The following is a 21911-nucleotide window of genomic DNA, read 5'->3' on the forward strand; positions in this document are numbered from 1 at the left end:
TGAGTAATATTTGTAGGGGGTGATTAAATACTTAATCAACACGCAAATGCTAACGGAAAAAAGGGTTATGTGTCACGTTTATGGATAAAAATGAAGCTTATAAAACCATTAGACTACAACATTTCAAGGATGAAAAAGAGCCTGTTAGAATTATACTGTTGCTGTCCTTGTGATAAGGAGAATGATAGGTTTATAAATTTGTTGGCAAAAAGTACTGAATTTCTTTTTATCGTTGGAATTTTAAAACAGAAAGTACTTAAATTTATATCTACTTATATTAATAATAATATCTATGTCAATCGAATAATTAAGCGAAACTTCACAATGTACTATCTTCATAAAATAGCTTTAATGAGTTTACCTACTTACCTTTTTATATTTTCCTATTCCGGAAATCATATTGGTGAAATAGATGGAAGATAAAAGAGAATTGTTCTTTACCTAAATTTATCATGGGTTAGTAAGAGTGGGTAAAATAGAAGATTAGTAGACAAATCAAACTTACAAGCTGCCAATTTATTGGTTATCTATATTTATATTATATCCTTCTAAGTGTGGGATTGAACTGATATTATGAGTTGAGGAAATCATTTACAATTCAAGATAAAATGAAATATTTTTGTCCTTTAATGTATTTTTGGGCACAAATAATTCGTTTTTTTAATTGAAAACGTGGCCAGTGTCGTAGAAGATATCTGTGTCTTGTGATTTTGTATTATGTTTAAATATATAATATTGTACTGTTACATTATTATTTTTATAATTTTGGTAGGATATTCAATATAATCAGATCTAGAATGGAGTAAAATATAATTGTGTATGTAATTGAAGACATATCAATTATTTATAATTTTATCTACAAAAGAATCACTATTTAAAAAATAGTAAAGTTAAATTTAAGTTAGAAATGATTGTCATAAAAAAATATCAATTATCTATAATTAAAAAAATAAGAAAAATCGAATTAGGAAAACTTTGAGCCTACAAATGTATCTACTTAAATTGAATTTAATTATTTTTTAGTGTTGATAATAATTAATTTTGGTGATAAATGGGCTGAAAAAGAATCTTAAATCCAGCTACAGCAGTCTTTTCATGATACATGATAAAAATAGGTTTTAAAGAAAACAGAAATAAACAGGTGGAAGAAGCAGTGTAAGCCAGCAAACCCAATTAAAGGAAGGGCTTTATAATGAGATGTTGTCACAAACCTCCACTCATAAGATCACGTCTTTATCGAATCACGCCACGCATCCCTTTTCCTACTGTCATCCTGTCGTTTCATTATATCAACCCTTCCACGCGCTTTTTTTGGCACGCACCGGATTATGCTGTATTTGTAAGAAGAACAAATAAATCATTCCTGACGAATATTTAGTTTAAAATTATTATATAATATAACACTCCTTTTTGTAGTTATTTTTAAAATAAAAAAGAAAATATATATAGGTTAAATTTTTTGTGAGCATTTAATTTTTTTCTTTAAAATTAGAAGATATATTAAAAGTTTGGAATATATTATTTAATGAAACGTAAATAATAAAATTTAATTAAGTTTTAGTAGGTGAAATGCGGCAGAAGCATATGGGCGCGTAGCTGAGGAATGTAAGGAGGGAAAGATTGAGTAAATATAGAAGGCTAATGAAGGCAGACCACGTATGCACTTTCTCGAATCCTCCCCCTTTAAAGTTTCTTTTCTTTCTCTTTTTCAACTCAACAGTAAGAATAAGGAGAAAAAAGGAAACTCGCTTATCGAGATAGCATCCACGTGTGCCTTCTCTTTCCGCAGGTGCTGGACACAACGCTTCTCCTTATTGGTTGTCACTGTGGACCCCACCTCCAAGACTCACATTCGTCTTTTACTTTTACGGGAAATTCTTCCTTGTATGTTTTTTTTTTCTTTAATTATTAAACGTTTGATTGAGTTCCGGATAACATTAAATTAAAAATATTTTGATTTCCCTACATTGGAAGGTGAAATCTCGTCGATAAGTTTTGGACTGTTTGATTTCAATTACAGAAAAAAAGATTTATATATAAATTTATTTTCATCATGTTTTTAGGTTTACTATTAATAGATTTTAGTCATTTTATTATATAAATGTGAATTTAAATTTTTCTTTTATGTACATGTAAGAGAGTTCTTGCATGGTAAGTCTACTATAATGGATAGAATAAAATATTTACATTGTCTAACAAATTATGAAAAATATTCTCAAAAATAATATCATGTGGTGTTAAGTAAAATTTAAAAATAAAACAAACACATCTCATATATTTAACTTTATTGATAGTAGACAGAATAATTAATGGCAATTATGAATGTTTTAATCCAACGAAAACATTACTTGAAATCATAATTTATTTTAAGTAATGAAATGCTTCCACCATATTAATTGTATTAAAAAAATGACTACACCTATCTTAACTTTTGTCCAATCAAACGTCTCCACTCTTCCTATGTTGCCCTAGACACGTGTTGCCACTGTGTTAATTTGCAGCTATGATTATGCTTCTCATAAAAAAAAACCCTTGAAAATAAAACAGAAACTCAAGAGAGGAAAAAAAATAAAAATAAAAAAAAATAAAGGATTGAGATTTTGAAGAGAAAAAGAAGGGAAAACTGAGAAAACCTGCGGTTTGTTTTCTGGCGTGGAAGAGATGAACAGTGATGAGAAATGGAGGTATGTTACCTACACATGGGGTTCGCAAGAGAAAACGGTGAACATCAATCCGATAATGCTAAGATTCCGTCCAATCGCTCCAAAACCGGTGACCGGAGAGTCTGGTTCCGGTGGGGCTCAGTTTGGTAACAAAAACTTGTTGCTTTGTAAGCCAAGAGCTAAAAGAAAGTACGTTAGGGTTCGAAAGAATAATACCAAGAGAAAGAAAAGATCATCATCATCATCATCACCATCAGATCATGAAGAAGCTTCAAACAAAACTGAAAAGGCTGTTACTTTGCAGTTATTACCAGAGAAAACTGAAGCAATTGGATCAATTAACGATGAAAACGGTGTAGTTTTGGAGGAAAATAATCAAGATCTACCTTCGTTGTTTAACTTGAACAACAGCGGTTGGATTAATCGTATCGCTCCTTTGGAGGAGCCTGATCGGAAGGCGGTGATGAGTCAAACGGAAAGGGCAACGGTGGTTGAGTCCTGGGTTACGGTGGAGTGCGTGACGGAGACTTGCATGGATGGGAGAGAGCTAGGAAGTACTGACGTCGAAAAGATGAAGAATCTTGAGGCCGACACGTGTCCAGGGTTTATATCCGACGGTTTAAATAGGGTTCAGTGGGTTAACGGGGCATATAAGAGGATGTTGATGGCGGGGGAAGGGCGTGAGGAGTGGTTGCCGCCGAAGATAACGGTTTGGCTTGTGATTAAACAAGAGTTGCCTACGTTTTGCACTGCATTTTCATGCAAGGTAAGGTTGCAGTTCATGTGGGGCAACAAGTGTTCCACAATAATGTTGCCGTGTGATGTCTGGAAAATGGACGGCGGCGGTGGTTTTGCATGGCGGCTCGATGTCGAGGCTGCTCTCAGTCTCGGCCGTTAAGGTAAACGAGATATTCAAAGGAATATAAAAAAAATATTAAAAAAACAAAATAAATTAGTTGAATTATAAGTCAATGTTGGACTATTTTTTTCACTAGGTAATGAATTTATATAAATGAATACATAAAACGCAAAGCTAAGATGGAAAAAAATTGTACGGTATCAAATGCAGTTGGCATTGTTTTTACCTAACTGAAAATAGTTTGTTAACTATATAAACTTTAAAGCAGTCTCTTAATTCATGATTCTTTAACATTTTGTGTTAAATATTCACCGTTGATTTCTTTCAGAAGAATTGGAATCAAAACCCTAGGATTTTGGTGTTTTATATATATATATATATATATATATATATATTAAATTTAGGAACTTTATAGAAGAATTAGGTTAGCAAGGCAGGATTTGGTGGCAGCTGGGGACAAAGTACAAGTTTATTTATTATTTATTTTTATTAGGATAATTAGGAGACAGGTGGAATGAAAACTGCCCAATGACAAAGTACAAGTCCATCTTTTTTTGACACAACATAGCTATTTCCGACAAAACTAGGTAGCTCAGGTAAAATTCAAGAATAATATATTTAGTATTGTGTTTTATTGGCTGTCTGAAAATTGATGAGCTGTTTGTTTTCATATTGTTTGTTTTGACAGATAGATGGGATGGGAAATACTACAGTTGGTCCAGTAATTCTTTTGAATACTACTGCTTTAAGTAGGTTAAAATCAATTTAATCCAATTAATTCGGGTTTTCAAGTTAAACCGATTAATAAGTATAATTGAATTAATCAATTTATGTTTATTATTTTTAATTATTTTAAATATATTTATGAGTAGTTAACTGATTAAATTGATCCATGTTAAATTCATCAAGATGATAAAAGTCAGGAGGATGTATAAAAAATTGATCAATCTGATCTGACTAACCATTTACTCACCCCTAGGTTATGTTTTCTAAATTGATTTTTTTTTTTAGGAAAATAGGTAAAAGTATCATAGAAGCCAGTTTCTTAATATTCAAATTAAATTTTACTCCTATTCAAAAAATAGATGATTTTGTCATTGTATATTAGATCAAAGAGTAAATCGGTTTTTTTGTTAAGATTTTATTAATTTCTACCGTTAAAAACTATTTTTCGTATATAAGTATGAGATACACATAACATGTTACATGTCACTATTTGATATTCTGTCATCCATGCTAGTTTTTTTTAAAGAAATATTCACGTCAGTTTTAAACAGTAAAAATGGATAAAATTTTTAACACAAAGGATTAATTTGCTCTTTGATCTAATATGTATAATGACTAATTTGTCTATTTTAAAATAGAGAAAGAAAAATATAATTTAATTCTTAATCTGAGGCTTCCATGGTAATTTTACCGATAAAAATATTATATATGTATCTCTATATCATAGCGTAGAGGGTATTTTAGTTTTGGTGTTTTTATGTGAATTTAAATAAACAATGGATGAGGTCATATTCAGTGGGAAGACAAAAATAAAAATAAAAATTTAGGAGTCCGAAATTAAATTATAATTTTTATGATAATAAAAATATAATTTCATCATATTAATAGTCTAGATCTTTATCATTTTTAAAATTTTAAGTCAAATTTTTATTATTTTAGGAGAAGTTAAAGTATAATTTTATATTATTAATTTAAATTTTAAAAGACTTAAATAGAAAATTTTTCATTTAGGGGTGAATCCCCTATCACCCCAGTTACGCCCCTGGTCATATTACTTAAAAATATCAAATCATAATTTAGATTAACACAACACTATTTAATTAAGCCCATCCTTAGAAATAAACATTTTTTAACTAATCATTTTGCTCATTTTTTTTTCTAAGATACAAGGACCTTGATCAAAATACACTATGAAGACTTATAAGATGCTTTGCCGGAAAATGGTTTGTATTTCATGCCAATATTTTACCCTACACATCAGTATAGAGTGGCAATGAATAGTATAATTTTGAATATTTGTGAACAATTAAATTTTTTTTTGTAAATTTAAATATTATAATTATCTAAAGTATATATAAATATTCATTATTCGAATTCATTATGTTATGTAGATTTGAAAAACCAAGTTACTACATTTGGGTAATTTAGCTTATTTGGTTATCCAATGGATAATGCTATTTGATTAGGGTTTGGGTTTAGATAATAATAATCCCTTTTTCTAACCCATTTTTTTGAGTGAATTTTTTAATGTTTTTCATCACTTGTAGAAAAGGAGGATTATATAAATATTATATATTTAGAAAAATCAATGACTATCTAATTCTAACGAGTTTTCATTAATGCGACAAGGTAAACTTGTAATGGAGGGCTGATGGATGGGCGAGAAAGAAGGGAACATGTACACGTTTCTGCTGGAAGTGTATATATGAATATGAGATGGTAAGTGTTTGAACTTAGAGAATGAATTAATGTATTATAGATTCGATGAAAGGTAGGTCTTGAAGTCTTAGTTTTTCTTTTGGTCAAGAAATGAAGATGGATTAATGGGTCAGGCATTGTAAAAAGGGTGAAATTCTGAAGATAATTAAACCCCTAATTTGTCTACCAATATCCATAAATCAAGACTGGTATGTTTCTTTTGAGCCTATTACAATTACACCAAAAATAAAAATAAAAATAAAACCTTTTTTGCTGCATTTGTGTGTTTCACATGTAGGGACTCCGGTCTAAATCTTTGTTCAACATGTCATGTGTTGCGTTTGGGATAGGTTTCTTCCAATTATGACGTACGTATATATATATATATATATATATTTGGGTTGGTATTATTGTCAAAGACATGAGTTTAAGCGTGCTAATTAAAGTGTATTATCTTCTCATTTAAGGGTTGAGAATATAGGTTATAGGTAGTTTTACACTCATAAATCAAATATTCTAACAGCTTCTTATACTATAGGGTTAATGGCTATTTAGTCCTCCTTAAAATAAATAAATGAATAAGTGTGTTGAAAAGGATGAGTGATGAGAGCATTAACTACTTTTGCTAAAAACTATCAAACTAGGAACAATTTAGTACATAAATTATTCAAAAATGAGTAAAGAAAAACAATTGAATATTACTTGTAACCTTTTTGCGTTTGTAAAGGCTAGCATTGTAGAAAGGACAAACAATAAATACAATTGTGAAAAAATCTACATGCGTCCATGCGTTAAGTTTTAAAAATTCAAAAAAAATATTATATAATATTCTTAAAATTATTAATTTGTTTCAAAATTTTAAAAATATTTGAAAAACGTTTTTTCAATTTTATAATGTTTGAAGATTTTTTAAAATATCGGAAATAATTATAAATTTTTAATTTTTATAAATATTATATTTTTACATTTTCTTAAAAAATTAAATTCAATTAATTGTGCATGTTACGCTTGGCTATTTTTCATAGCAAATTTCTTATGTTTTATTTTTACTTTTATAACAACAACAATTATAAAATACAAAGTACCAGTTCTTTTCTATTGTCTTAAATTTTAATAAAATTAATTCTATTATTTCAATAAAATGTTTATTTTTTTCATAAAAATTTATTAATAATATTTTATTAAATGAAAATAATCTCTCATAAATGATACTACATTTGTAAATTTTGTTAAAGATATAATTTAAATCTAACTATTTAATAATATATTATTGTTTTTAAATTAGGAAGTTTTAAAAAATTCAAATATAAATATCAATTGTTGTTATAATATATAACAACCATTCCTATAGTATCCAAAATTTTGACAAACAAACGAAGTTGTCGTGAGAAATGGTTCACAGTAATAGGTTTGCTTTGATTGATTATTTTGATTTCTAATTCAGACCGGTTCAATTTACGACTTGTTACTATTGCATGAAAACTATTTGAAAAGATTGATTTGGAAAAATTACTTTTGAAAAGCAACGTGGAAAAATGTGGTTTGTAATTTCAAATGTTTAGCATTACTGTCATAAAGCTAAAATATTTATTTTAGATATAATGTTGCAAATTAAAAATAATTTAATTTAAATTATCATAAAATATAAATTTTAAATATTTTTAAGTTGTAGAAACCAACTTTCAAACTTTTAAATTTAATGAAAAAATGGGGAATCGACTTTTTGAAAATAATACATGGAGTCGCCACCGATCTTTTTGTTTTGGTGTGATCAGATCACCTAGGAATTTGGTTATTTTAATAAAACATTTTTGGTTTACTAAAACAACGATTTTAGTCTACGAACTTTTGAGAAAACGGGTTCGGGAGTCGGTTACGCATGAAGAAGGATTAGCACCCTCACTACGCCCAAAATTGGTACCAAATCGATTAAATATTGTCCCTATGTCTAAGATTTAAAAATGTTTTTGAAATGGGGTTCCCTTTTAATAACGTTTGAATAACCCGGGTTGGTCATCAGAATTCTTTTGCTTAAGGGGAATATAGCACCACATCCAGCACGATAGGACATGATCCTTTATGCCCTCGAAAACATGATAAATTTTGACTTCCAAAAGTTTATATGTTGAAAACTGTAAAAAGATGCCCAATTATTTAGTTCAACAAAAAAAATGGAAACCCAGCACAGTAGGGCACGATTCCTCGAGTTTTTAAACATCGGATATTGCCTTATTTAGAGAATTTTTTTTAAGACGAGGGTGAAATTCCAAAGGAATATTCGATTGTTTTGAACAAACGAGAAATCACAACCCAGCACGATAGGGCACGATTCCCGAATTGCCAAACATCATGTATTACTTTCGTTTTAAAGAATTTTTAGAAAACATGAATGAAATTCTAAAGGGACATTCGATTATTTTGAGTAAACGAGAAATTGCAACCCAGCACGTTAGGGCACGATCCCGCGAATTGCCAAATATCGAACACCTCCTTCGTTTTAAAGAATTTTTAAATGAATAATTACAAAAATAGTTTAAAACGCGTTAGTGCGACTTGAACTAAAACGAAATCAATTTTAAAGATTTGGATCTTATAAAACCAAATTTCGTAAACCAAGTGGAAAACCATGATATGGGATAATATACACACATAAGATACAATACTTGACGAATGAGGATAATGTATCTTATTTAATCAACTAACAAAATAAATAATTAAATTAAAATTAACCTAAAAATATGATCCAATCAATCATGCATGAATAATAATTGATACAACTATACCAAAACAAAAATTATAACATAACAATACATCGCACAAAACAAAATAAAACAATACACACGATAGTGTGCCACAATAATATACAAAACCTATTATGATATAATCAATACAAGATATGCGAAATAAAATGAAAATAAAGAAAACGTGGTATAAGATTAGTTTGAAATAATAATAAACACGTAATGTACAATACACGAATGGATGGATTAAAAAAACTAGAGATACATGTAATCTTTTAAATAAGTGTTATAGAACGAATATTTTAAGTCGAATAATACACAAGATGTAAAAAAAACATTTAAAGAAATATGCAATAAAGGATAATTTAATAATGTATAAACATATAAAAATAGTATTAAAATTTGAGATTCTAAATCAAAACAATATATATAGGACAATACGTTCAAAAAAATGGCTCATATACATAAAAATATATATAGATACATTCAACAGATTTATAAAATAAATTAGCATGGGACTTAATATGTACGTAGAATTAAATTAATTTTATTATAAATTATATATATAATGGACTAAAAAACACACTTATGTGTACAAAGTATTTTTGATGAAGTATCTATTTAAAATGACCACATACATATAAAAGGAAATAATTTCAATGACATATACGCCATGAAGTTTTCTTTTTTAAAACAAATAACAACAATGTATAATAAAATGTGTTATATATAAGGTTTAAGAATGTACAAGTAGATTCAAAAGAGAACATGTATATAAAGTAACATGGAATAAATAATATATATAGAATAAGAAAACTAAGTTAATCATGAATTCCATAGGTATAATAGTATATAAGAATATTCAAAAAGTATTTGTACAAAAATATTTTAAAATAATACGATAAAAAATTTAAAAATAAAGATTTTATGTAAAAGAAGAAAAAACATCATGAAAACTCAAAAGTGTGCATTTACATGTATATAAAAAAATTAAATGAATTAAAAGGGAAATGAGCTATACAAGTCAAAGAAATCTAATTAAAATGCAATTAAAATGAGTGGGCTAATTTATAAATAAAATAATCAACAAGAGGACTAAAGCGCGATGTGCGCAAATGCGCCAGGACTGAAACTGGAATTAATCCAACTCCCAAAACGCAGTGTTTGGGCACGGATCTGTTTGCAACCATGTGCAAATTACAAGTCCCAATTAAAAAAGGCAAGGCGCATAAGGCGCAATCGAAGGCTCGCGCGAACATGGAACACTTAGCATGCAAATTTCCCATTTCGCATGAAAAGGCGCGGATCCGGGCTGTTATCAGGGTTGACGCGCGGACCCTCAATGTCCTAAACGGCGTCGTTTTCATTAATAGGTTATTTGAAACCCTTTTTTCATTTTCCTTTCTTCCAAATGCAGCCCACATTTTACCCTGATTTGCAGCCCCAAAGACGACTTGTTAGGGCTCATTCCAGCAACCGCCGATCCACCATTTCATTCGGTGGCCAGCGATGCACGAGCAGCGACCAGATTCCCCTGACGACGGCACCATGCGAGGGACTAGGTATGCTATCTTATTTTTTTCTTTCTCTTTTCTTAAAAAACCTAGATCTAATACCATTCTAAAAAAAAGGATGAAACCGAATGTAAAAAAAAACTTAATATCATCCGACCCTCATCCGTATCTCAATATTTCTGAGATATTCGGGACTTCATTGGTGTCGTTCCAAACATTTCTTTCTTTATGCTAAAATCATAAGGCAATGAGAAGGAAGACAAACGGATAAACAGACATGAAAATCACCTTTTTTTTTCTCTCTCTTTGGTTGCTTTGTATTGCTTGTGTGTATTGCGTGTTTTCGTAACCGTTTACAAGGATTGAAATCTCGGCTTTATAGCCGAAAAAGAAAGAAAGAAAAATCAATAAAATAAAAAAGAAATACAACATCTTGATTTGTTTGTATTTGATGTTGTTACTTGTTTGTATTTACTCGCAGGTACGGGTGCGTGGGCGTGGCGCTGTTGAGGCGTACAAAGGTAGCTAGCGGTCGTACGGCGCGAGGCTGGGGGTTGTACGGTGCCTGGAGGCTGCAGTACCTAGCAAAGGCTAGGGTTTCTGAAGTCTTTTGGGCCATTTGGGCCTCGTAACTTTGGGTCTAGGTTTAGTTATTGGGTCTAGGTTTAGCTATTGGACTTTGATTGGTTATTGGGTTGTTTTGTACCAATAGCCTGTGGACTATTGGTTTGGTTTGATTTTTATTTATTTTATATTTTTGTGGATCCGCAAATTGGCCTGTTTACATAAGTAATTAATATAAATTATTTGTAAAACTAATAACACATGAAATATTCAAATAATTTAATATATGGCATTAGAAATATAAATTAATATAAATTTCAAATATCTTTTAAGCAATTAATATAAAGAATTAATGTATATTTTACCTCCTAAACTTGGTCACTTGTATTAAGTTGATAACTATATTTTTAAAAATACTTTAATAATTTTACTTCAAAACTCATAAGTTAAAATTCAAAAGCACCTCATATAAATACTTTTAAATACCTCTTTTATGTTGATTAAGTCTTAGTTCGATTGGTATGGATATTATTGTCAATGCAGGATAACGTGAGTTTGACCTCCTATTTATGAGTTGGGGAGGGCTTATGGGTAGTTTCTAAATATTATGTCAAAAAGAACAGATTGTTAAAAACTGAAAGTCAAACGTATGTTTGTGGTGCCAACAACCCAAAACCTTTATTAAAAATTTATAATTAAAATATATTATTTTAAAAAAAATTATTATTATTTGAACATTAATCAAATTATGTGTTCTTATCATATATACTCTTTTTGCTACAATGTTTAGAATTACTTATAGCCCCTCCCCAACCTTTAAATAGGAGGATAATGCGCTTCAGCGCAATCGAATCTACGTTCTCTTGCATTGACAATAATGCCAATGCCAATCGATATACGACTCAATTAGCAAAAAAATATATTTTATAATGCAATAGTAAACTAATAATTATAATTTTATCTACCAATGGATCGAATAATGACATATCATTAGCAAATTTTAAAATTAAATTAAACTTATTTAACTTTATTTTTAATGACGTGGGATAAACATTGGTAGGAGTAATAATTTTATGCATGTTTTAATATATGGGTTAGCAATAAATTAATTCAATGGGTAATATTTAGCCACTCTTATGATTTATTTTATCAAAGATAAGGAAAAATTTTCACTTATTTTAAAGTAATCTTATTTTTATAAGAGTTATTATTCATACGACTAATAAATTTTTATTTTATGTCTAACTATTTTCTCCCATAATAATTAAACGAGACTTAAATATATAAAATTATACACATAAATGTATGAAATATTAAATTTTTTATTTTATGTTGGTTGATTAGATCAATGTAGCGCCCCAATTTTCGAGAATTCTGTGAATGTTGGCAAAATTTCATGCTTTAATTTTGTCATTTGTGAGTGAAATTATGAAATAGGACCTATGTGAAAATGTTTGAAAATGCTATAGGCTAAATTGAAGTGGCCAAATAAATAGGAGAGCAAAATAGGAGGATTTGCATGACAAACCTCCCATTTTGCATGAAGTGGCCGGCCATCATGTTGTTGTAAACAAAATGTGCACTTGATATCCATAATTTATGGTACAAATTTATACAAATTGATAATAGGTTAGGTAAATGTTCCATGATAATGGGTTAGGTAAATGTTTCATGATAAGAATTTCATGTCTTTTGTATTAAAGAATTAAATGGATGAAATATGAAGTTTTATTAAAAGAAAAGGGGTGAAAAGAACAAAGTTTTGTCCATCTTTGTTCATCATAGCTGAAAGTTAGAGAAGAGAAAGGAGAGGAGAAAACTCTTGAGTATTCGGTCATTAGGAGGAGGAAAATTGAAGGTAAGTTCTTGGTACCTCGTTTCTATTTTGAGGTTCATGAGTTCTTCTTGATTCTACCTTAACTCTTGAAGTATATTTTGATTTTTGATTGTGTTGTGAGCATTTGGTCATGAATTAAAATGAAGGAAATGGTTGTTGTTTCATGTTCTTTTGATGAAAATGGAAGATATGTGAAGTTGAGCCAAACAAATGAGCATGCATGTGCCTTAGATGCTAAAGGGAAAAATCGGCTAACATGTTGTGCTTTAAAATGATGAAATGGAGATTATGCTTAAGTAAAAATCATAGATATGTGATGATTGATTGGTGATATACATGTTTAAATAACATGCATGCAAGATAGGTGTATGAAAGAGTGATTTGGTAATAAATCTGCTTGGGACAGCAGCAGTAACGTGACTTTGGAAAATCACCATAAATTGTGGGAGATGAATTAGAAGCTGAATAAATTATCTAATTAAAGCTTATTGAGTCTAGTTTCTAATGAAATAAATGAGAACATATTTTGAATTCTGTACAATGAGAAATTTGATTCGTAATGAAGAGTGGTCAGATTAGTCAAACAGTGAAACATGGGAAACTTTGAGAAAAATCTGGTATTGATTGGCTAAACCAAAAATTCTGAAAATTTTATGGATAGAAGATATATGAGTCTATTTTCAGGGAAAATTAACGGCACTTGATTTGGAATTTTGTAGCTCCAGTTATAAATGATTTAGTGACTGTTGCTCAGGAAGACAGCTTGCAGTGAAATTATGATTATGTGGTAAACATTGACAAAAATTTGTTAATGAGTTGCTTATTGATTTCTTATAAGCTTACTATGATCTGTAGGTGTGGTTGGCCGAATATCGTAAGGGGTTAATACGTAGTTTGTATTTGAATAGTTAGATTAACGTGTTAGTAATCCAATTGTAGGCGGTTCGTGTATGGATCTCGACAAGATATCGTCGCAAATGTGTGTAACTAACACCCTCTTTTTAGTCTAGATCGGCAAAAGTCGAAAAGCCGAAATGCCAAAAACCGGTATTTTGTAGATTTGCGAGTGTGCGAATGCTCGTGAGGTAAATCGATTAATGTTTTTGGTAAGCTGCAAAATTTGGACTGCAAAGTGCATGATTTCTGTGCCCTCGATATTTTTGGGCTTAATGGGCCAAAATTGGAATGATAACCAACGGACCCAATTCGGTAAAAACCCTCGGTATGTGATTCTGTTAGTACGTGAAAAGTAGGAATATGCATGAAAAACCTTAAGAATAGATAAATTACTATAATACCCCTATGTATGGAAAATTACTGTTATACCCCTAGGGCAAAATTACCGAAATACCCCTAGGGTTAAATTGACCTAAATGCATGTTTGACTGTTGTTATTTACTGCATGCCATGTTATTATCTGATGCATGGGACTGGGATATTGACGGAGGAAGTACTGAAAGTGGCTTGTCCACGTACTGGAGGCTTTGCCTCAATTTATCGATAACTGAGCAGCAAAGGTCGCAATCGTGGAGTGTTAAATTTGGGTGGGTTGAGCTATTCTCCACATGGAGTGTATGGCTGGTACGGGTGGAGTGTAGTGGTTGGTAGGTTGAGTAGTCTCCCCAAATGGGCTTGCATATGTTTACTGATGTTGCATGATTTTGAAATGGGCCTATGGGCCATACTGTTATCTGAATAAGGGGCTAAGGCCCAGTTTATTGTAATCTGAAAAGGGCTCGGTCCAAGACCATTGTTACTGAATGGGCTTAGGCCCAATAGGCTTGAGCTGACTTGGGCTTTGAATGGGTTTTCCTTACACACGAGTTTCCCCAAACTCACCCTTTTATTTTCATCCACGCAGAAATCCCCAACCATAGTGGGCTTGGAGTCGTGAGGGAATTCGGAGTGGCCACCCGCTCGAAAGTTTGATTTTCTTCGGTGAATTGGACATCCTTTTAATTACGTTTGAGGTTTTGGGCTTTTAAATGTAATAAGGCCGCTTATTTAATTTTGATGGTTTTAATATGTATTACTAAGATAGGTAATACTTATTTTAACTGTTGAAATTGGATAGCTTTAGGCGTTTTCAAAAACAACAGTTGATTTCAAAATAACACGACAACAAGCAAAGCTTCGCAATGAAAGTATTTTCCAAAATTAATCACTTTTCCTAAAATGACTTAATCGAATCGGTTTCCTAGAAATATCCATGACGTTAAGGTGTGGCAATGGCGGTATGCATGTCTAGGATTGGATCCGAAGGAGCTTGGTACTTAAGCGATCCGATGGACTCACCACCTCTTTTCCGGTTTCCTACCGGTGCACGACTTCCATTCACTTTAACCCTTAATGAATTAATCTTTTGAACATCAAGTACGATTTTCTGGACTTAGAATGAATTTTTTTTTTTTACGTTTTTGATGTGGCATGCCAGATCCGATCATAACTTCTGGGCTGGGTTTGGGGTGCTACAATCAGTATATTATATATTCAACTTAAAAATAAATATAAAAATCATAATAAAAAACCACAAATAGATGGAATATAAAACACGTTTGGTAAATCAACGTTGTTTCAACTCAATCTAAATATTATTAATATTTTTCTTGATAATATATATATGTATAACGTAATCCTTCTTAATAGTATTAATCTTATAAAATCACATTATATTCATACAAAAAAGAAATGGAAAGCGAGATGATTATGTGGGTTTTTTATGGTGGTAAACAAGGAAATAATTTTTCGTATTGAAGCACGTGCCATACTTGAAGGACCATGTATAGCATGAGAAAAAGGATTCAGACAAGTAGAATTTGAGTGTGGCAACGTCCTTATAGTGGAGACTATACTAGCTAGTGGAGTTGCTTCTAGTGAGTTGGTAGAATTACGTTTAATTAACAACTTACTCCAATAAAATTAAAAAATAAAAATTTAATATATTCAAAAATCTCAAATATGACCACAAATCAAATGATTAAGTATGCGAATAATGATACACCAATGCTATTAGTATTAATGAACCCACCAAATTTAGTTCAAAAAAATTCTACGTAGTTGATATTTTAATATAATCGTACCGCCATTCTTTTCTAGAAAAAAAAAATAAGCTCTAGTTTCTTGGGTGAGTCACGCAACGCAACACGGAGCATCAAGGGTGAAACCCTTAAGATGGTATAAAATCTAAGCAAATCAAACAGTAAGTAATACAAGGGGTTAGGTTAGATTCTTTGCGTTTGTCATCAAATCCAACCATTAACTTGGTGGACAATTTTTTATCTTTTAAACAGCTACTTGTCATCATCGTTTTTAGAGCAAGCGTATAATATAAAAATGTTTATCCAACTATCAAGGTGTTTTGTTGATTGTATATTAGTTCGGTTAATATTGATATTGTTATCAGTGTAAGAAAACATGGATTTAAGCGTGCTAAAGTGTGTTTATCCTCATATTTAAAGGTTGGGATAGATTATGGGTAGTTTTAAACATTGTATCAACTTAAAAACCTTCGTATATTTTCACAATTGAATTAGATTAAAAAAAAAAACTATGAATGTGTTTTTTTTTATCACTTGAGTTTAAAAAAGAATTTTATCACTAATATTAATGAAATTTAATACTTTGACCACTCATCCGTTAAATAATTAACCAAAGCTTTTTTATTGGCATAATAACAAATTTAGACATCTAATGTTTATAGATTCTATCAATTCAATCTTAATTTAACCACCAATTTTACAAATTATGTTAGTTTAACCTTGATTTTAAAAAATAAAAACTTTAAAAAGTAAAAAATATTTAAAAGTTCATTTTCGATAAAAATACATACAAAATTATAAATAAATGAATTTTCTAACATCAAATTTATTTATTAAATACTATTTTATAAATAAAATGTTTTTAAAAACTCACATTTAAACCAAATTCAAACTTTATTCTTTAGTTTATTTTATAAATAATAATTTATTTAGTATACATATGGTCTTATTCCTTAGTCCTTGCCCAATTTAGAGCGTTAGGCACCGCTTTTGCCCACAACTATTAGCACCAATAACTCTTACAATGAATTCCTCAATTTCCAATATCTTTCATTGTCATGCCATTCAATTAAGAATTGATTGCGGAGTTACTGTCATAGGCTTCCATCTATTGGGTCTCGAAGACTACATCCTCACCCATATATCCCCAATTGTATTCGCTTTTAGTATAACACCCCTTACCCGTACTCGAGGCCGGGATAAGGTACGAGGCGTTATCGGACAAACATACAAACATTAAACTAAAATACCGGCCATAAAATTTCATTCATATTTCAAAACGTTCATTCACTTACACATAGTCCCTTATTTGAGTCTACAAAGCCCAAAACATACTTTAGAAAAGGTTCGGGACTAAACCGAGAACTTACAAAAATCTTGAAAATTTCATGCTTTAAGGCTCCACACGCCCGAGTCTCAAAGTCGTGTTCCATACACGGCTGAGACACATGGTCGTGTCTCTGCCTGTGTGGAATATACCTAGGCTATTTTCCAAGTTTTGGTCAACCTTAATCTCTTACACACTTATACAAAATAAAAAACATATAACATGGTATTCATTTAATGATTAATATTCTCAATTAAACCACAAACATAGCATTTGTATGTCATCATACATGTGTCTCTCATACTCATTTTACCTTGTTTATTATAGTACCACTTATACATTTATACCAAGATTATCATCTTACAAAATATCTTCAGCTTAATCATCAAGCATTCATATTTAAAACTAGATCATATCTTTATAAAATACCATAATTCAGATACGCAAAATAACATGTTTGCCTGAAACATTTCAATTCAACTCCATACCCAACAAGCATTACATTGAGACTAGTCATATATATATATATATATATATATATATATATATATATATATATATATATACATGTCATGATACATATCATTCTCTTTCTGTTTTCTTATAAACACATATCATTTATTTCATTATATCAATATTTCATATACCATAGTTTCCATGTATTCCACATATATTTATTTTCCTTCTCCTCCTCTCCATTCCACATCCTTAATGTATATAGCATTCTTGTAAGTACGATTTCACAATTTACTAATAAATGCTCACATCAAACTATCCACAAGAGTCATAGTCACTTACTTATTTATAATTCGAGCTAAAGAGCTCCAAATTAAGATCCGTAAATTTCTCCTAAAACTAGACTCACATATCTTTCCACCATAAAATTTTCATAACTTTTGGTTTAGCCAATTAGTACAGTTTATTCATTAAAACTTCCCCTGTTTCACTTTTTGACAGTTTTGACCTCTCTTCACTAAAAATTAATTATCTCACAGTACAGAACTCGGATAATGTTCTTGTTGATTTATCTTGAAAATAGACTCATTAAGGATTTTAAAAATATAAGTTTAAGCCTCTAATTATTTTTATCCAAAATTTTGTGATTTTCCAAAGTCAAAACAGGGGATCACGTAATCATTCTAAACTAGTCTCACAAAAACATAGATATCACAAAATATAGAACTCCTTTTCTTGCTTTGTTTCTTTTATATGAAAATAGACTTATTAAGCTTTAATTTGATATCTCATTAAGTCTCTGATTAAATTTCTACTATTTTTGGTGATTTTTCAAAATCACGTCACTGCTACTGTCCAAAATAGTTTTATTGCTAATTCACTCTTTCACACTTTCTTTATATTAACCTCATTTTAACATACATATCACAAATCATTTTCACCACATTTCATACATCACAAGTATAGGCCCATGATCACAAGGTCACCATAAAATCATCCTCATGTATAACTTACTTGTTTATAACCTCACTAAATCTTGGTCACTTAATGAACACATCATTCACATAATCAAGTTCCTGCACTTATTCATCACAAAACTCACAAAGCAATACATAGAGAGTCTCCCGTTGAACACTTCGGATCAATCCTCGATACTTAGTGGTTTCAGCACATAGCTCCACCCATCATATAGTTCGGCTCTCTTGTACACATGGTGAACACTCAGTACCACCCATGTGACCTAGCCAATTTATCTCGTAGCTCTCTTGTCTACATGGTGTCCTTCACCTGGAACCACGCATGCGACCTAGCTACATATATCCCGTAGCTTTCTTGTCTACATGGTGTACACATAGTATCACCCATGCAACCTAGCTACATCATAATGTCTTGTAGCTCTCTTGTACACATGATGTGCACTCAGCACCATACATGTGACCTAGCTACATACTATCTCAGATCATCCAATCTTTCCAAGGTTCAACCGAATTTCTCTCTCTTTCCAAGAATTTCACCAATCAAGTAATTGTCCACAAATATATTTCCAATATTATTATAAAATATCATAATACAAGTAATATTGATGTATTACTTACATATAAACTTACATCTCATTTAATATCAAGGCAATAACATTAAATTACACATTGCCTTATTAAAAATCATATGAACTTACAATTTCTCATAATATCCATAATCATAGAAATCACATTTACATATGATAATTCAATGCACTTCATGTACCATAGACATATTTTAAATCAATTCATAAACTTGGCACCATAATCATTTAATTTAATATAATTCAATTAATTCACTAAATTTAACTTTCAAATATAAATTACAACATTATTGTTTGTATTATTATCATACCAACTTACATACTTTCAACACCTCGAAATCATAATGAATATATCAATTTTACATTGAAACATGCATAAATTAATGCTTATTATACATATGAACTTACCTCGATACTAAAACGGTCATTTTACCAACTTTCCCAATTTTTGATTTTTCTCTCATTCTAGGTTCAAATCTCATTTTTCGGGATCTAAAACATCATATTTTACTTATTTAATTAATGTACTATTCAAAACAGTTTTTAACTCAAACTTTGTAAAAATTACAATTTTGCCCCTAAACTTTTGCATATTTACACTTTTACCCCTAGGCTCGGAAATTAAACTTCATCCCTTATTATTATGTTTTATGACATGCTGATCACTTTTCCCTTCTATGGAAACATCAAATTCTCACTCTAACATATACTTATGACTATTAGGTATTTTTACCGATTAAGCCATTTTACTCGTTTTCACTCAAAATCGAGTAGCACAAGTTGTCTAACATAATTTAAAACCTCATATTCTATTATAAAACAGCAAAATAAACACATTTCACCTATGGGTATTTTTCCAAATATGAACCCTAGCTTAAATTATTGCTAGAATAAGCTTAATCAAATTACCGGGATTCCAAAAACGTAAAGAACTTGAAAAACGGGGTTATAACGGACTTACTATTGAGCTTGGAAAGCTTGAAAACCCTAGCCATGGCTTCCCCCATGCTAATTTCGGCCTCCATGAGAAAGATGATTTAATTTTGGCTTTATTTTCCCTTTTTATTTCTTTTAATTACCAAATGACCAAAATGCCCTTCTTTACTAAACTTTCAAAAATTCCATCTATGTCCAATTTTTTTCCATCACTTAAAAATTGGTCAAATTTATATTTAAGACCTCCTAATTAATATTTCAAAGCAATTTCATACTAGAAACTTCTAGAATGCAAGTTTTGCAACTTATTCAATTTAGTCCCTAACTTCAAATTGAGCACTTTATGCATAGAATTTCTTCACGAATTTTTCACACAATCATGCAATAATATCATATACCTCAAAATAATCATAAAATAATTATTTCTATCTCAGATTTTGTGGTCCCGAAACCTCTGTTCCAACTAGACCCAATTTTGGGCTATTACACTTAGGCTCTAAATTAGTAATTAAATGAAATTAGTAAGTATAGTAAGTGATATAAATCATGATAGAATAAATAAGCGACAAAGTATGATAAAGTGATGTTGAAATGCATTTATAGGGGTGTTATTAAATTGTATAGGACTAAATTGGAATGATTGAAAAGTTAAGAGTAGTGAAAATTGATGCAAAGAAGGGCTAAATTGCAAGAGTATAAAAATATAGAAGTGTAAATAGAGACACTTAAATTTACTTCTAAGAGATATTAAAGTAGTAAATTAATGAATATTGATTTGTAAGAAAATATGGATTTAAAATGCAAACAGTATAAATTTCTTTACTATTAATTGATAAACAATAGCAATGGAAACCAAAATATAAAGGCCCAGGTAGACAAGATATGAACACGTTGGATGTCAAGTGATAGTGGTATTTTGGTGCAAATTAGTGATAGTGGCACTTCGATGCAAATTAGTGATAGTGGCCTTTCAGAGTATTCTATTATAGTGATTCTGAACTTCGACGCATTTCAGTGTTAATTTTGCATATCTTGCTTGTTCAATCAAGTCTACTGTGGATTAAATGAAAAATGATTATTTGAATAAAAGTAAGAATGATTATTGAATCAATGAAATTTATTTTAAGGGGGGAGAAATGTAACATCCTCAAAACCCCATTGGTCGTAAATAATATGAGATAAAATCTTATTGAAATAAGGCATAAGATCAAAGAAAATGAAAGTTGCAATATACCAAAAGAGAGTTAAATCAAGAAGTAGGACATGATGTATTAAGGAATGGACTAAATCACAAATATGTGAAAAGTTTTTGGCTCAAGTGTAATTATTCAAAATTTAGGGGATCAAAGTGTAAAAATGAGAAATTTAAAGGACAAAAAGTGAAAATAATCCAATTTAATAATATATGGAATTGGCATGCAGAGACCAAATTGAATAGGTGAAGAATTGTGAGGGACTAAATCATAATTTTACCAAATTAAGTGATGATTCAAGGAAGGAATTTTAAAAGATCATAAAGGGTAAAATGGTCAATTAGCAAGAGGGAGAATTCTAGAATGTAATGATGATATTGATGATATTTTAGTGATTTTTTTATAATTAATTAGTTAAATATTATTTTATTAATATTTTACTTAGATATTTATTATTATTTTATAGAAAATGGTAATATAAAAAGAAAGGAAGGATGAAGGAAATTTATCATCCTTCCAACGTGAGTGAAAGGGTGAGAAAGGAAGTTTTCTTTTCTTTATAATTTAGTCATTTGCCATGAAAACCTACATTTTTACTCAAAATTTTTGAAAATTTCCTTAGATATTAAAGAGAGAAGATGAAGTAGAGATTCTAGAGAATATGTTCATCAATTTAGAAGTAAGAAAATAGTAGATCAAAGTGGAGAAAATGAGAAGAAAAAGGAAGGAAAGTGGTGAAGATGAGAAATGCATGGAAATGAAGGAAAAAATGAAGAAATTCTTGACAAAGGAGGTAAG

At 30.2% G+C, this 21911-nt stretch overlaps 1 protein-coding gene across 1 annotated transcript; it reads left to right on the forward strand.

Annotated features, from left to right (window-relative positions):
- The first annotated feature begins 2427 nt into the window (after nt 1–2427).
- LOC108487783 (uncharacterized) lies at nt 2428–6224 on the forward strand. The gene is made up of 2 exons (XM_017792142.2): nt 2428–3562; nt 5878–6224. The coding sequence occupies exon 1, from the start codon at nt 2662–2664 to the stop codon at nt 3559–3561; it is 900 nt and encodes a 299-aa protein (XP_017647631.1). The 5' UTR covers nt 2428–2661; the 3' UTR covers nt 3562; nt 5878–6224.
- Nucleotides 6225–21911: the final 15687 nt, after the last annotated feature.

This window comes from Gossypium arboreum, chromosome 10, assembly GCF_025698485.1.
Source record: "Gossypium arboreum isolate Shixiya-1 chromosome 10, ASM2569848v2, whole genome shotgun sequence".
In the NCBI taxonomy this organism is placed as follows: domain Eukaryota; kingdom Viridiplantae; phylum Streptophyta; class Magnoliopsida; order Malvales; family Malvaceae; genus Gossypium; species Gossypium arboreum.